At 51.7% G+C, this 16,895-nt stretch overlaps 1 protein-coding gene across 3 annotated transcripts in view; it reads right to left on the bottom strand.

The window, feature by feature from the left end:
- Positions 1–16,895, bottom strand: part of FRMD7 (FERM domain containing 7) — a 34,170-nt gene that overhangs the window by 3,395 nt on the left and 13,880 nt on the right. The window contains exons 2-11 of one of the 3 annotated variants that reach the window (XM_084639853.1): positions 14,868–14,972; positions 11,921–11,963; positions 8,803–8,881; positions 6,132–6,229; positions 4,553–4,667; positions 4,221–4,368; positions 2,482–2,577; positions 1,483–1,646; positions 742–810; positions 582–657 (exon numbers count right to left, since the gene is read on the bottom strand). In XM_084639853.1, the coding sequence (XP_084495979.1) occupies positions 582–657; positions 742–810; positions 1,483–1,646; positions 2,482–2,577; positions 4,221–4,368; positions 4,553–4,667; positions 6,132–6,229; positions 8,803–8,881; positions 11,921–11,963; positions 14,868–14,972 (993 nt within the window). Of the gene's footprint in view, positions 1–581; positions 811–1,482; positions 1,647–2,481; positions 2,578–4,220; positions 4,369–4,552; positions 4,668–6,131; positions 6,230–8,802; positions 8,882–11,920; positions 11,964–14,867; positions 14,973–16,895 lie in introns of all 3 variants that reach the window. The other 2 variants (XM_084639854.1, XM_084639855.1) reach the window with 2 other exon arrangements.

The raw sequence follows: 16,895 nt of genomic DNA, 5'->3' as shown, positions 1-16,895 counted from the left end.
CTTTGCAGGGTGTGGCCATGAGGCAAAGTCCCACCGGCTAGGCTACCTTGGTGGTACCACTTCCCTTCCCCTGCCGCCAGGAGCCACCTCTGTTCTAGCCCCTCTGGGCCACTAGGGGAGCCCTTAGCTGGGGTGGGGTGGGGGGATGAACACGTGCTGTTATCCCCTGGTCGGGTGGGAAACAGGGAGGAATGTGGGTCCCAGCACGGAGGGAACCAAGTCTCCCGAGTGTGTCCTACACACACACACACACACATGCCCCATTACAACGCAGCACGATCCACTGTGCAAGGGGGAGATAACATACCCAGCGCTTCCCACACACACTGTACAGTGTTGTACACAAGTGCTGGCCCCACCCTGGGGTTCACTCCTTCGCCATTCCCATCGACATGCGCTCCCCTGTTCGCTGCTGTGCCATGCTCCCAAAATACCCGGGGAATGGCCCAGCCTGGGGTCCCGCGCAACTGCTTTCCCTCCAGTACAGCAAAGGCTGCGGTGGAATGATTAACCCGGCATGGCGGCCGGTGGCTTTCTCCATCAGCGACAGACACTGTATTTCTCTGAGGAGAGACCAGTACCTGTTTGGACACGTCTGTGAGGAGGTCTGGGGACGAGCGGCACTGCCTTTCGTGGTACTGAGCCGGGTAGTGTTTCCTGCAAATCCAAGACGCACGCGTCAGTTTCCCCTTGCAAATAACCCGTGAAATGCTACAAAGCCGCCTCCGCCCCCTCAGATACCTCTCAAACGGCGTGCTCTTCCCCTTCCCCTTGCGCCCATGCTCCAGCAGCTGCCGCTGGGTTCTGCCACTGGCAAGGACAGAAAAACGCTCGTGAAAGACCAGTTCTAACAGTGCTGCCCGTACAGCGGGACTGGAACCTCTGCTGTAGCCAACACAGCAGCAAGGGCTGGCTCACGCCTTGCACTACAGGCCTGGACAAAGGAGCTAGGGGTGCAGGCAGGCAGGCCTGGCCCGGCCCTGCTGCTTCCACAAGAGGTGGGCTGGGTGAGATGCAGAGGGTGTGGGTAGAGGGGTAATGGACCTAGGCTGCCTCGCCCAGGCAAGGAGGAAGCCAGACAAGAACTGCAACTCAGAGGAGACTCTCGGGGATAAAAGCCCTGGGGCATGGCTCAGTCCAGCTGACTCTGACTCCGGGGCTACAAATCACTGTGTAGACGTTTGGCTCAGGCTGGAGCCAGAGCTCAGGGACCCTTCACTTGAGCTTCAGACTGAGTAGCTACAAAGCAATTGTTCTGCCCCAGAGCCCAAGCCCTACATGCCATGTCAGCTGACCCGGGCCAGCCACAGGGGTTTTAATCCCTGTGTAGACACAGCCTTTGTCCCACTGCCGCCCTCCCAGGGCTACTTGCTCATCAGGCTGTGCCTAAAGGCACATGCAAGCGCCAGGTTTCTTTGCCCCACACAGCTAACACTACCAAAGAGACTGATGGTATTAACGGAGCTAGTGTGAGCGATTTACCTATAGCGGAAACTTGAACCTTTGCTGCACAGGAGGGCTTTGGGCTTGGATTTTGGTTCTTCGGAGAGTCTAAAAAAAGCGTGGTACTCCACACATGTCTTCCAAAACGTTTTGCACGCGTCTCTGCTTGCCATGGTAAACTCTAAGGTGTCCTTGCACAAAGCCTGGATGAGAACCGGACATTCGAAACACAACCCAAAGGGTTAATCCACCCCCACTCCCCGCCGTGCTGCAAAGTCAGTGTCCAACAGCTGTGAAAACACGAGCACTTTTTCACACAAGGAGACATGCACCTTTGTGCAGCGAGTGATGCAGGCCTGGTCTGTGAGCCCTGTGACCCAGGCCCCTCAATGGACTTAGAGCTGAAACTGAGCGTGGGTCTCATTGGGGACCGGGTGAGGGCCCCTGTTCTGATGTATATGGGCCGCTAGCCTGTGTTACACATGAACCTCTCTTCCCCCTAGCAGTGCCTGGGGCAGCTGAACGTATAACCAGGCTGTCGGCTGGAAATACACTGGGACCCCAAGGATGTTATCCATCTTCACATTGTGGAGGCCTCACCACGCTGTGCCCCTGGGGGTTCTCACCCATTTCACCAGCATGAGAAGAAACGTCTCAGGACAAATAAGAGAGCGGTGCAGAGGTGAAGCGAGAGACCACACACCAACACTGACACAGCCCAAGGGAACAGATTTTATTGGAAGTAAGTGAACTTTGGGGCGGGGCGCTGGAACAGGGAGGGATGGGGGGCCATGGCCCCACCACTTTTAAAAGGGAGACGGGGCGGCGTGGAGGCGGGGCCTCGGGGAGATGGGGCGGCATGGGGGCGGGGCCATGGTTCGGATGCCAGTGACACTCCCCGACACACACACTGTTAAGAGGCTTTCACTGCCCTGCTTTGGGGGCCCTCCAACCTTGGCAAAGTCCTTCTAACTATTCCTAGCTTGATACAAACACGTAATCTTCAAGCCTGGCAGCTGGCGGTAACGTGGTACTTACAGAGATATTTGCATGTAGTTTGATTAGAAAATGTTTCCTCTTAAAACTCAGTTTCCGAATTTTGGCCCAGTTGAATGTGTTGATCTTTGTGTTCCCCTGCAATGACAACGCATTGGAGCATGATTGGTCATGGTCAATCTTTACAAGCCAGGGCCTTGATCTGGCGAAATGCGCTCAGCTTCTATTGACTCCAATGGGTGTAGGTGATGCTCCAAGGATTTGGCCTCAAATCCTGCTCACTTTACAATCCCACAAATTTACCAGCATTGGTTTACCCTGACTCCAAGGGGATGGCATCAGACAAGCGGATTTGGACCCAACCGGGAAGGATAAGACTACAGGGCCTGATCCTGTGTTAATTGACGTTAATTGCAAAGCTCCAAGGGCCTGTCCAAAGCCCCCTGGCATCAGTGGAAAGACTAGCACTAATTTCAATGGGCTCTGGCTTAGACACTCCCGCCCCCGGTCGATTTCAGTGATGCAGGATCAGGCCCTGTATGAGGCGGGGGTGCTCTATCCTCTGGGCAAAGTGCAGGTGTTATGTACATTATTCCCACATTAACCTAACCCTAATTTACCTTTACTGCTCTAGCATGCGTTCTCTCTGGGCAGCAAGCTTTAAAGGGAACTCCTCAACCCGACTGGGTTATTGCCACGTTTATGACACCAAGCGCCGTGTTCTCACATTGAAAAATAGTGAGCGTTAGAGGAGGCACTTATGCTCCTGTTATGTCACGTGTGCGTGCGTCTACCTCGCGGAATAAACAGCCAGGCATCGCATCACTCGCCTTAGCATGTGCTCCACATGCGGCCAGCTATTAACAATGGGCCACTCGTTATCATTTTCTTCCAGCCCAAGTGGCTTCGCAGGTTGGAATTAGCCTACTGTATGCAGGAAACACAGAGGTATGTATCTACGCTGCGCAGACGTCTTGATTATAGCACTCGGGAATTGCATCGCCATGAGATGGCTATTTTCGCTTGAAGATTATATGGGAAACGTGCGGCGTTGCCATAGAACGTGAACGTCTTACTTCTCAAACACGTTAGTTTACAAGGGGCAAACAACACTAATTCTCCAAGAGGGCACCTCCCACATCAGTGGGAAGCCGTGTATGGAGATGTAGGGTGTGATTTGTCACTCGTTAGCACTGGCTAGAGCTCAGAGACTTGCCCAGCTTGAACAAATGTGGAGGGAAAAGTTTCAGAATGCTTTGTTTTGACATTTTCAAAATGAAAAATTCCAGATTTTTTGGTTCATAACAACTTTTTGTCTAGAAATTTAAGCTAATTTGGCTGAAAAGGGTTAAATTAAAAAAAGATTAAAATTGAAACAAAACGTTTCAATTGACCGGAAACTAAAAAAAAATAGATTTTGGTTTGTTTGTGACTATTTTTGAGATTTTTTACTTTTCAGGATAGGAAATAATTTTCAACTCTGGGTCCTAGGACAGGAAAACCATCTCCCCCCAGCGCTTAGCAGGCTGGTTAGTGGTGAAGATAGGGAAGTCCTTGGATTTCAGACAGGGGCCTACGACAAAAAATGTTTACTTCCCTTATCTACTCACTACAGCTCCTAGCTACAGAGCCTGTCCCATCCCTAAAGTGATTTCTTGATGCAGGAGGACGGCACATAGGCTCTGGTACAGCTAAAAGACCTTTGATGAGAATGGAAGGAAAAGCTCTTCCAGAAGGGTCCCATTGCATTGTACAGTAGGAATTTAAAAGGGAAACGTTACCCGTAAAACCAGCACTCCCATGTGCGTAACAGCCAGATTGATCTGCGTCCCTTCCCCATCGCTTGCAGGGTGGGGTCTAATCCCATACATGTCTAACTTCCTGGCTATGTCCAACAGGTGAACGTCCGACTCAGCTGGTGTCTTCCCACTAGGGAAGGAAGAGGGTTATAAGTCTAATGACATTAGAATAAAGAGCCCCCTCTAAAGTCCTCTGACAGCACCCCCACATACTGTATTCAACAGTCTCTGCTACAGGTATTTAATATCTGTGCTGTGAAAGGAGCAGGTACATTAGGAGCTGAGTAGGGCACAAGTGTGGATGAAATGCTCACACATGTTTCTGGTGATAATGCATGATCTTATCATCTAAATATTCCTGGTTGGGTAAATACTGGTGGCTCTCCAGGTGCTTCTTATCTGTTTCTTCATGAAAGTCCCCCAGCTCAGCTGTACGGAAAGAAACGAAGAGCGGCATTTAGCAATGTCCATTGAGGAGACCACAGCAGGCAAACTGAGCAAGTATTCAGAGACCAGTGACTTCGCTGATCCCTGCCAGGACATAGACATGGTGCGTGCGGGATGGAAACAGCCAAGACAGAGAACACCAGCTACCAGCTCTTCCTAAATGTGATGTTTCTGATGTACCCACACTGAGGACCTGGTCCTGTCTCACTGACATCAATGAGAGTTGCTGTTAGCTTCGACGGGAGCTGGCCTGAAGAACCAGTGACACACTGTTCTGACAACAGGGCTCTTTCTGCCTCAAGGGCTTTGATGGGCATGGAAGGGGCCCAGCACCTTATCAGGGGCACTCAGCCCCTCAGCGGATGTGGGCCTAGCTAAGCCGGACTAAGGGCCTCATCCTTCCAACCTCACTTGTGACTGTAAGGATTGCTCACGTGACTAAGGGTCAAAAGGTCAGGCTCTAAGTGGAGATCCAGATGCCTTCACTCAACCTTTCCATTTTGGACCATGAGTGGTGGCCCTTTGACCTGTGGGAGGCCATGCAGGCTCCATGCAGTGACTCTTGGGGAGGGCTGAAGGCCAAGGGAACAAGCCATCCCTGGCTGGACCATGGTGTGGGAGACTCTGAGAGTTGGTCGCCCCAGGGACACTGAACAGCCTGGGCCATCTTGCTAGCCAAAGGCTGTTTCCACTCTGGTAACGCCCTCCCTGCTGTTCTGAGATGTACAGACGCTTCCGATTCAAAAGCTCAGGGAACACAGCTGGGCAACGGCGGCACACTGAGCATTGAACCGTCTTTGCAAACACACATTAACTCGCCTCACTGCACTCCAGTTCAGCAACTCCGCCCTCCTCCGCAAGCCCTTTACGCACGTGTTCAAGCCCCCTTGCTCCAGTGCTCTGCTGAGCTGGCGCCTTTGGGCTTGCTCCTGCTCCCGTCACAGCCAGGGAAAGATTCCTAGGGACTTCAGAAGAAGCTGGCTCACCCCTGAGCTGCACCCCTCTCTCCTGAAAGCAGTCTCCCAAGGCTGCTGCTAGGCTTGCTCTCCTGTGGCCAGGCCGACGCTGAAGCATGCTAGGCTGATTTCACTCAAAATTCTGGCTGCAAAAGCCAGATGACGGGATATAATAGTGAGTCTACTGCAGTCAGGGTCTGCTACTGCACTCAGCTACGGGCAAGGACCGGGCAAACAGACAGCATTTGTCAGACATCCACTGCTTTGCCCTGACATCCAGAGCAGAGCAGAGGGGTTGGTTTGTAAGCTAAGCCATGGTTTGGAAGTGAATAGTTAGAAACGGGCTTTTGGAACAATACAACAATGCACCGTTTTTCAGGCTAAGAGGGCCAATGGTGATCACCTAGGCTGACCTCCTGCATAACACAGGCCAGAGAATGTCACCCTGGCTGAACAAGAGCGGATCTAGAGCATGCTCGTCTGTCCTTACACTGCAAGAGGTGCGACACCAGCAAAGCGGCACTGTTCTCGCTACCCGGGAGCCTCCCGACTGCCAGGTCCCTCTTGATTTGAAGGGTAAAGAGATACCTGCAAAGGAAGAGAGAAGAGTTTCCTGACAGAGAGCAAATGTTCCCGCTCCCAGCTCAGACAAGTTATTAAGAAACACAGCCAGCCCACCTCCTGCAGCGGGGACTTTGCTAGACAGGGGACCCTCCAGGAATCAGTTAGGCTTTGCACCAGTGAAAGGCCCAACCCTGCAAGGAGCCAAGATCCTTCACCTGCCAGCTCTGCTCGGAGTGGCCGTGCCGGGATCAGTGTGGATGTTTATAAATCTCTGGGCAATACTCAGATGGAAGACAGTACACGCGGGCCCGGCAAGAGACCATTTGGATCCTGATACATCATGTTCACTGTGGCCCCTCCCCGGCCCATTTCATGTCAGTCACAGACATTTTTGAGGCCCCGGTCCAACTGTCCCCATTTCCCCTGCCTCTTGTCTGCCTGACCCAGAGCCCAGGGACGTCAATGGGAGTGTTTCCACGGAGACTGATGGGCTCTGGCTCAGACCCCATGAGCGCTCAGTGGCCCAGAAGAGGGGCAAGTGCATGGCTGGTGGCCCTCTTTTCGCTCCTGGATCAAGGAGATGGGACGGGCTGGTACACACGGGACTCCAAACCATGCTGGTTCACCACCATGTCTGAACGCAGCGCTTTCCAGCAGGGCTCTGCTAGAGAACAGGGTCATGGGGTGTGTTTGGCAGAGAGCGGACTTGAGAATGCTCAAGAAATGATTATTAGAGATAAGAAAAGAGAAAGGGATTTTCACTCTTTGTATGTCTCTCTACTGAGTTCAGAACTTAGCCGAACAGCTTCAGGGTTACGTAACAATGAAACTGGCTTGTGTGTCTTAGCTGTAAAATCCTTGGTCTGTGCAAACAGCAGGGCCCTCCCAACAAAGCAAGCTAATAAGTAAAACCCAAGCCCACAAAACACAGACCAGACAGAAGAATAAACACCTGCTGTAAGATAAAAACCACTGGCTGGAGCCAGTGGGGTTGACAGCAAAGAGGAGAAGGACAGAAGTGGACAGCTAAGCAAAAGGGTATTAATTTAGGGGATTTATGCATGAGAATGTTTTACTGAGGAAGTCATACTAGAAAGGTACACAGATGGGCAAACTGAGTCTGTTCAAAGTTACAGAACCAAGGAGAAAGTTAAATGACTGACCCCAAGCGACTGGAGAGGACACATGGGAAGAACACAGCAGAGACCAGAGATTTGAAAAAGTCACCCTGTCCCCAGGAAAGGTAACTATATCACTTGTTGTTCTTGCCATATCGGGTTTTGCATGTATATGTGATGGCAAAGTGATCATGGCGTTGTCTTAAAATGCCCAGAATAAAGGCTAAAAGGAACTGTTCAAGTCTCAGTTGAAGTGGATCTCGTTTTACTCCCAACAGTTCTTTCATTACCACTGTGGACAGGGATTTCTTCAAATCAGAGAACTCTGTTGCTGGCCTGGCTGCGAAACCAACCCAGGTAGGGCCTGCGGAGGGAGTCACTTGCCTCGCAGGCTGTGCCAGAAGTAAAGACATGAGCTGATAGTTTCCCCAGAGGGAAGAGAAGAAGTTAAAGGGGATGACGGAAAAGGGGGCGGTAGGGACTCGCCTTCGGAGCGGACTGGGAGCTGCAGCCGTCTGATGCAGATAGGAAGCAGCCCTGGCTGAGTAGGGGCTGGCGCGGGTGATGACCTGGCACCTCCCCCGCCCACAGTAACTAGACATTGGGCGCCTGGCCAGTAGATCTGAAACTGGACTTTCTGGTTGAAAACCTGACAACTGACCACCCAAGAGTCCAGTCCCCTTCTATTGCAGAAAACCCTAACATGTAACCCCATTCATAAACGTATCAAGGTCCATCGTAGACCAAGACAATCAACCAGTATCCTGGTGTGATTTTGATTTTAAACTCAGATCATTTTACACATTGTAAAGAAGCATTGTAGACACTGGTGGTTTTAGCAGCAAGGTCAGGAACAATTGAAGCTTTCGACACCCAGTGTGTGGGAAGCAGTTTGGGATTGTGAAATGAGGTGTGTCACTTGGGTGTTTATCAGAGAAATAACACTGGCATTTGAATGGCAATCTGTAGGTTTCAGAGTGAATACAACACTTCGAACTATGGGGCAGGTCACACCTCTCAGAGCTATTGTCTTAGGTTGGCTAAAGAATCTGCATGAAGCTGCTGCGTTGGTTTTATATTTAGTTCATGTCTGTAATGTTTTCTCCAAAACATAATTGTTTTTTAAATAAAAACTTATGTTCTAGAGCACAATTTTGCACTAAAAGGTAGGATTCTGCAGCAGATTTATAGATCACGGGGAACCCCAATCAATGCTTAGCAAATAAAAATCTGCAGTATATGGCTATGGCTAATGGACAAATAAAGATGATGGATTAGGCAGAATTGTTTGTGTTTCTAAACAGAGGGTCAGAGAAAGAAATATTTGCAACATATAAATTTGCACCGACAGTCAACATGACTATTGCTAGGGGGCTTGTTTTGGCTATGGACACTGAATGATTTAGACAACGAAGACTGCGTTACAAAGCCTCTAGTAGCGAATAAAAATGTAGACCATGAAAAGAAATGGTGCCCTACCTTGTCAACTCTTCTCTCAGATGTCCAGGGTCCACTGGGAAAAATTTCACCATAAATTTGAAAAGAACCTCCTTAGGATCTTAAAACACAACATCTTCATAAGTTTTATTTCAAATGTCTGTTGAGAACATTTACAAATCTCTTCACACACCCTGCACCCACGCACACCAGGGAGTAAATCACTTTGATTCCTTACAAATTCGGCCCTGACGGGTCGGGGACGTGATCCTGCAGGGTGCTGAGCCGGGGCTTCAATCCAGCCACATACTTAAGCAGAGGCTCAACTTGAGCCACATGAGCAGTGCTATTGAACTCAGTGGAAGAACAGCCCCACTCCCGTAAACAGGGTAACCCCAACGATTCAAATTAAACACATGCTTGAGCGCTGCCCTGGACTGGGGACAGGGCGCTCAGTGCCTGGCTGGATTGAGCCCCCGCAGAGCAAGTGCAATTCCCATTGGATTCCAATCACCTCACAGGATTGGGCCCATCGTGCCGCTCCTTTGCCCACTGAATTCAAGAGGACCGCAGTGCCCGACGTTCAAACAATCGTGTTTAGCATTTCTTAATGTGCCTATCACAGTGGGGCTCTGGTCTGCCATCTATTCTGAATCAGCCCTTCCCATCGAGACAATACCGAAGTTACGGGTGTGCAATGAAATCCCATACAAACAGAAAATGTAACCAGCTCATTCTGCAGGGCCCAGAGGAGGTGTAAGGAAGAAACAATCCTTCCAAAGGCTAGTTTGTGCACTGAGGGGCAAATTCTGCTATCAGAACTGTAGGGTCAACTCAGATCAGTGTAATTGCAGGGTTGTTTTGGGCAGGGAGGGGCTGTTGGCAGGCATGTCATTGAGAAAATCCTATGGGGAACCATATTCCCAGCACCCACGTCTGCCCACAGTTCCACCCAGATAAATCCTGCAGGCATCTGGGTGGGTTTAAAGAAGGGCAGACTTGTGGGCTTGACAGAGTTTTAAAGCACTTTGTGTCTCGGCCACAGGTGGGCTAGAAGGGAAACCCAAACGGAACGAGGTGGCCTACGAAAGGGCACCGGTAAATGGCCAGACTGCAGTGGAGTTGATTCCCGGGCCCCAGCTGCCTTTTTGTGGAATAATGGACACACAGCTGTTGAGACTAAGGCGGTGGCTACACCACGGAGCTGACGGCGGCACGGCGAGGGCAGATGCTCTAGGCCGATCGGAGAGGAGAGAGTTCTCCCGTCGACTTCATGACGCCAGCGCCCGAGGCGGCGGTAGCTACGGCAGCCGGAGACGCTCTCCCGGAGACACAGCGCCGTCCACACCAGCGCTTAGGTGGGTGTAACTCACGTTGCTCAGGGGGGTGATATAGTCACCCCCCCAAGCCACGTAATTTAGACCAACCTCAGCTGTAGTGTGTACAGAGCCTTCCATGTGGAGCCAGAAAGCCGACGGCTGGGTCTGCAGCCTTGCCCCTGCCTTCCACTGTGTGGGTCGAGGGGACTCCGGGAGCTACATACAAAAGTATTGGCTTCCCTGCAACTGGACTAAGGGTAGAATCACCTGTTCCTCTCAGAGCCCAGGGGGTGACATTTGAATAGAAGACAGGAGTCACCTTGAAGCAGGGAAAAGCTGAGAAATTCACAGGCAGTGATATGGCAGCAGCCTCTGAAATGGCAGCGCTGAGGAGGGAGGGGTCAGGAAGGGGGTGGGGGCACCACCACCTTGGGGACAGCTGTGTTTCAGTCCATTCTGACCGGCATGCAGGACAGCACGCAACAGAACATGCGTATGCAAAACCTGCAAAGGGGCTGCTGCATTTTCTAGCCTGCAGGTCAGGCCAGCCTGAGAGAATGCGGCACACCTGCTTCTGAGCTGTGGCAAATCACCCAGGCCAGCCCAGAGCCGACACGTCACAGCCACGAAGCAGGTGCTTGTGCCAGGCCTTTCACTCACGTTGAAATGCATGGAGGGCAATGCTGCAATCCAGCCCCGATGCTTTGTTCTGCAGCCTCACCTCCTGCAAACAGGAACCACGATTTCACACGGGGCTCAGTGCAGCAGATACCTGAGCTTGATCTTGCTTGCAAATTCATTTTTGAAAATCGTAATCTAAGCTGATGGGGAAATGGTTTAGATGATTGGTTCTGTGGCTGGCAGTCTGCAGGTCACCTCGGGCTAATCCCAGCTGGGATGGGATGCTTCTCCCTGCAGAAGCCCAGCACCAGGCCTAGCTGCCGCCAACACCATGCACAGGCCAGTGCTTAATTGTAACGACAGAGGTGCCAGGCTCAAGCAATTTGTTTACATTCATAACTGATGCAGCAGGCCCAGAGGGGCCGGGGCTCAGCCCTGGCACAAATTACACACTGGCCTCCACCCGGGCTAGCCTGTGCAGCGGAGTGAATGTCACCAGTTATAGCCCCTTTGCTTGTGTAAGGGTTGCAGAGACCAGCTTAGAGCTATACTGTGAGCCCCAACTGGGGCTTTACTGCGGCTCTTTACAGCACATGGTCCTAAAACACGGGGTGATTTCCTTATTAACCAGCCTGTTATTAACCAGTCAGGAGGCTTTTACTGTGTTATTAACCAATTAAGTTATCAACTTGCACAAACTTATCAACTTGTTTGCTGTGAGAATAATCTATATGTACACTGCGTATTTCCCCGCCATGCTGTTTATATATGAAGAGTACTATAGTAAATGAAACAATGAATTCGCATCACCGGGGCTCCTTGGGGTAATGTCACTCACTCATTTGGCTTCTGAATCACTGAGGTCTGAGTATCACGGCTCTATGCACATGTAGCTACACTCCAGACAGAAGAGTAGCTTTTGGCCCAACACTGAGCAGGCACGTGAGCTGCCAGGATCTCGCAGCCTGACTTTTGTTACAGACAGGACAGCATTACCCTTGCTCTGCTGACAGACCGTGATCAGGATGTAGAATGGAACCTGAAGCTTGGCCAACAGCCTCACCCAACTCCGCAGCACAAGGTGAACCCAAGCAAATGCCAGAACCTGAAAGCCCATGTCCCCAAGCCTCAGCCAGCTCACGCATGTGCCGGTGAGACTTCTGGTATTAGCTGACATTTGTCTGCAGCGGCTAGTCCACGGTTATTCCTTAGACACTTACTTTTCGTCTGCTTTGTTATGGGTTTTAGAAGCTCCAGCCAAACCTGCAATAACAGCAATGGAGAAGTTGGTGAAGACACAGCATGAAGTGCTGGGTTTGTATTAATAAAAACAACACAACTCTTTCTGTCAGGAGAGAAAGTAGAAAAGATACAGGCCTGCTGATGCTAAGAAAAAACTAAAGAGTGACCTGCCAGTAATGGGGGAGGGAAGAATAATAAACCCAGATGGGGCCGTGTTCTCCCACTGCAAGACAGGAGGAAGTCACTCGAGCACACTGAAGTCAATGGAACTTAGAATCATAGAATATCAGGGTTGGAAGGGACCTCAGGAGGTCATCTAGTCCAACCCCCTACTCAAAGCAGGACCAACCCCAACTAAATCATCCCAGCCAGGGCTTTGTCAAGCCGGGCCTTAAAAACCTCTAAGGAAGGAGATTCCACCACCTCCCCAGGTAACTCATTCCAGTGTTTCACCACCCTTCTAGTGAAACAGTGTTTCCTAATATCCAACCTAGACCTCCCCCCCTGCAACTTGAGATCATCGCTCTTATCCTTAGGGGAAGAATTAGGACCAGGACACTCAAGAATTTTGATAGTTTCCACTTTTACTTCTGCTTTTGTGCAATGCCCGGGGTGGGGGTGGGGGTGTGCCTGTTCTGCAGGAATCTCATTGTGCAACAAGAAGAAATGGGGGGGGGGTAAGAATCCTGATCGAGACTAAAATCCCTTTTAAAAAACACATGTAGGCTCTGAACAGGTCCGCTGATAAATGAGTGGGCCAGAAAGCACTCTGGGAAGCCCCTATGCCTGTAAGGGTCATGGCACAGCCTGTGCCCCCAGCATCCACTCTGCCCGGCAGAGCTTTCTGAAGGTTACTATAAAGTTATTCTAAGAAACCAGGGTGGCTAAAGTGCCGTCCATGAGCCACGCGCTCCCCACTGCAGCCGCTTCCGCCTTTGGGCCCGAGACAGAGCCCGGAAGGTCTGTGAGGGTCAGCATGCGGTGCTGTCCCGCAGCAGCCCTCCACCCTGCCCACAATGGAGCGCTGCATCGCGGCACCTGCCCCTTCACATTGTCACGCCGCAGGGCCGCTGCAGCATGCCAACAAGGGGCAGCTCTCAAGCTGGTGTGACCCCCCCACCACTTATCGTCCCTGTGATAGGCAGAAGTTTCCACTCTTCTCAGTTACATCTGAACATCCCTATTCCGCCCTCTTCACAGAGAGGCCGTGTGGTCTAGTGGACGGGGAACAAGGAGACCCAGTCTCCATTCCTGGCTCTGCGTGCACTGATCTGCTGTGTGCCCCCTGGCAAGTCACCTCCCCTCCCTGTGTCCCGACTCCCCGCTCCCCCTTTTGTGGTGTCAGTGGTCAGGCTGGAAGGCCCGGGTCTTCACAGGTGCCTCGCGCCTACCGAAACCAGTGGGGGTGCAGCGCCTTACGTCCTTTTGAGGATCTGGGCCTGGGCAATTGGGTGCAGTAACGATCTCTCACTGTGCCTGTTCAGAGCCCCGTCCAGCCAGCTCCACTCTGGCCTGGGCCTCCAGGTGCTGTTGTAGGGTTGCCAACTTTCTAATCACACAAAACTGAACATCCTAGCCCCACCCCTTCCCTGAGGCCCCACCCCCTGCTCACTATATTCCCCCTCCCTCGGTGGCTTGCTCTCCCCCACCCTCACTCACTTTCACCGAGCTGGGGCAGGGAGTTGGGGTGCGGGAGGGGGTGAGGGTTCTAACTGGGGGTGCGAGCTTGGGGATGAGGGGTTCAGGGCTCCAGGCTGGGGGGTGAGGCCAAGGGATTCGGAATGTGGGAGGGGGTTCTGGGTTGAGGCAGGGGGTTGGGGTCTGGGAGAGGGTACAGGCTCTGGGCTGGGGCCAGGGATGAGGGGTTTGGGGTACAGGAGGTGGCTCCAGGCTGTGGAGTGGGGCTGAGGGATTTGGAGGGGGCCACAGGTTGATGCCAGGGGTTGGGGTGCAGGGGGCGGTGAGGGCTCCGGCTGGGGATGCATGCTCTAGGGTGGGCCCGGGGATGGGGGGGGGCTCACGGCTGGGGCACAGGGTTGGGGTGCAGGCTTCCCTTCGGTGGCTCCCACTCAGTGGCGCAGCAGGTCGAAGTCAGGCTCCCTACCTGTCCTGGCTCTGCGCTGTGTCCTGGAAGCGGCCAGCAGGTCCAGCTCCTAGGCGGAGGGGCCAGGAGGCTCCATGCCCTGCTTTTGCCCATAGGCATGCCCCCCCCCCAGCTCCCATTGGCCACGGTTCCCAGCCAATAGATTGCGGAGCCTGTGCTGGGCGTGGTGACAGCGTGCAGAGCCCCATGGCCCCCCTGCCTAGGCGCTGGACCTGCTGGCCGCTTCCAGGGCGCATCGTGGTGCCAGGACAGGTAGGGACTAGCCTGCCTTAGCCCCGCAGCACCGCCGATCGGACTTTTAATGGCCCGGTCGGCAGTGCTGACCAGAGCCGCCAGGGTCCCTCTTCGACTTGGTCTTCTGGTCAAAAACCGGACGCCTGGCAACTCTATGTGGCTGTCAAACAAGAGATAGGCAGGGCGGGTAGAAGAGGGGCAGGAGAGGAGCAGAGCGGGGAGGGGAAGGGCAGGTTGTGGGGACAGAGAGGCGCAGAGCAGGTGGGCGGATGGGAAGGCGCTGGGGTCAGGGGCAGACGTCAGGAAAAGGAAGCAGGACCAGCAATGTGATGTGTGTTATCGTGTCACTAAAGACTGTATCACGCTGCCTATGCACACGGTGGCAGCAGTCCCGCTGCATGGCAGCCTTGCTTCGGACATTTCCCACCTTTAAATCCTTTGCTTTGCAACATTGATGTCTGTCGGAACATATTTTTGAAAGGTAAAAGCGATCTAACAATGGAAGGTTGGGACTGCTGAATGCTGCCCTTGGCTATTGCTGTGTTTCGTTCAGTGGGAACTTGGCCTTATCAAAGAATGTTACTTACATTGTTTCCAGCCTGGCTTTGGAATTCCAGTCCAAAGTATTCCTTCTCCACAAGGTGCAGGTGGCTGCAGCTCAGGTTGAACAACCCCTTGCCAGACGACTTTTGCTAGCAAACAAAAAGCTCATTAGAAGCAGCGCAGTGGGCAATGTCCGGAGCAAGAGGTTAACTGATGTCACTGATGTCAATAAGAAACTCCAGTCATGAATCTTTGAAGCTATTTACGGGCCCCTGGGCTAAGATGTCTTGCCTGCAAAGTAGCCAGCACAATTTTGGGATGAGACAAATAATAATTCAATTAAAATAACAAATACAATAAAACAAACATACACTTCCTATATACAGACGTCTCGTAATTATTATATTCTTCTGCATGCCTTACACTGCCCCCACACGCCTCTGCTGTCTCCTTCCCCTTGTCAGGTGCTGTCCGTATGTAACATGCACAGCAGAGAACCGAAGTCCAAGTCCTGCTTCGGCCATGGGCCTGAATCAGAGCTCATGCTGGCGAGACTCCACTGAAGTCAGGAGAGTTTCACTGGTATAAAGAGTTGCCTCTAGAGTGCATGAGTACACACAGCTGGGCCAGTGAAAGATATTACACACACACACAGTCTGATTTTCACACGGAGCACCCACTCTTTGAAAGTCAGGCCCCTTTAAGATGGGCACCTACAAATGGGCACATGCAAAGGCTCACGTGCCACCGTCTTAAAGTGTATCAAGCTTTTCTAATGATTATATTCCACCACATGCTGGCGCAGTGCACGACACAGGTTATTCTGGCCAGCCCAAAAAAGAGCCGTAAAACCTTAATTCCACCCCAGCTCATCACGTAGCTGACATACGACAGGTATTAAACAGAAGAAATATTTTATTTCAGAGAGTTTTTAAAAAGTGTCATTGGGCTATTTTTGAAAACTTGGAAATGTTTCTTTTTCACCTAAGCCAGCAGCATGATCCAGAGACAAACCTTATTCAAGAAAGGCGAGTTGCCGCTGCATTTGAGCTGGACGTGAACTGCTAAATGCAGCATGTGTCATTCTCTTAGTCCTTTGAATTAAAACTCTTCACGGAGAATAAAATAAGAAAAGTTTTTCATAAGTCCCAGGAATCAGATGCATGAAAAAAAATCTGGACAAAATCTTATTTGATTTTGCTGTTTTTTAGCAGAAGCTATTGCAGGAGACAGAGCGGTTCAGACAATGCAGTGATGTTTCCTGAAGACAAATGCGCTATGCTCAGAACCCACCATATGGAAATCTCATGTGAAATCAGGGTTGCCATGGCAAAAGCATTTAATTCACCCGCGAGCTGGAAGTGAACATCAAACCTGTGTAACTTCTTGGTGCACACGGATCTGCTGCCGGAGAGCTGGTAAATTAATAAGGTGCCCTGCTGAAAAGCTGGGGACGTTCCTTTAACATCTTGGGAAGGATGGGAAAGAAGAAAGAAAAATTCTGCCTGCAGTGAGAAAAGGAAGCTGAAAAATGGACTGGCCAAAATATGAGCACCCAGTGGTGCTCACTCCTCTAACACCAGAGCTGTGCAAGGGACCGTCCATCTGACCTGAGATTTGCAAGCTGCCTGCAGGATTTGGCTATTGAAATTAATGGAATTCAGGCATCCAAACCATCCCATCCACTTTTTCTGGAGCCAAGTCCCTGGCCAAGGAGTCCGCCTGGCTCTGAACTGGCTGCATTTGTCACAGGCTGTTGAAGCAGGGCAGGGCTCTCCCCACCTGGGTCAGCCAGTTGTCAATCAGGGCAAGCGTTATTACACTGATGTCCTTTCTGGCCAGTTCTAGGGGCTGGCTAGATGCAAATGAAAGAATCTTTCGCCCTTTGGGAAAAGGTAAGGGGATGCCTCAGTAGTCTCTCTCTGTAACGAAAGGGGCTGAAATCCAAGGCTTTGGGGGAGCTCGGTGCACAGCGGCTGCAGTGTTGGAAATACAGGTGTCTCCTGCAGAACTGTGAGTAGTTTTACTAAGGCACTGCAGGTGCAGACTGCCCTGCACCCAAGGGTGTCAGT

The sequence above is a fragment of the Lepidochelys olivacea genome (assembly GCF_965140295.1).
Source record: "Lepidochelys olivacea isolate rLepOli2 genome assembly, chromosome: 9".
NCBI classification, from domain to species: Eukaryota; Metazoa; Chordata; order Testudines; family Cheloniidae; genus Lepidochelys; species Lepidochelys olivacea.
The sequence above is the reverse complement of the archived record's forward strand: the minus strand, read 5'-3'. Positions and strand labels throughout refer to the sequence as shown.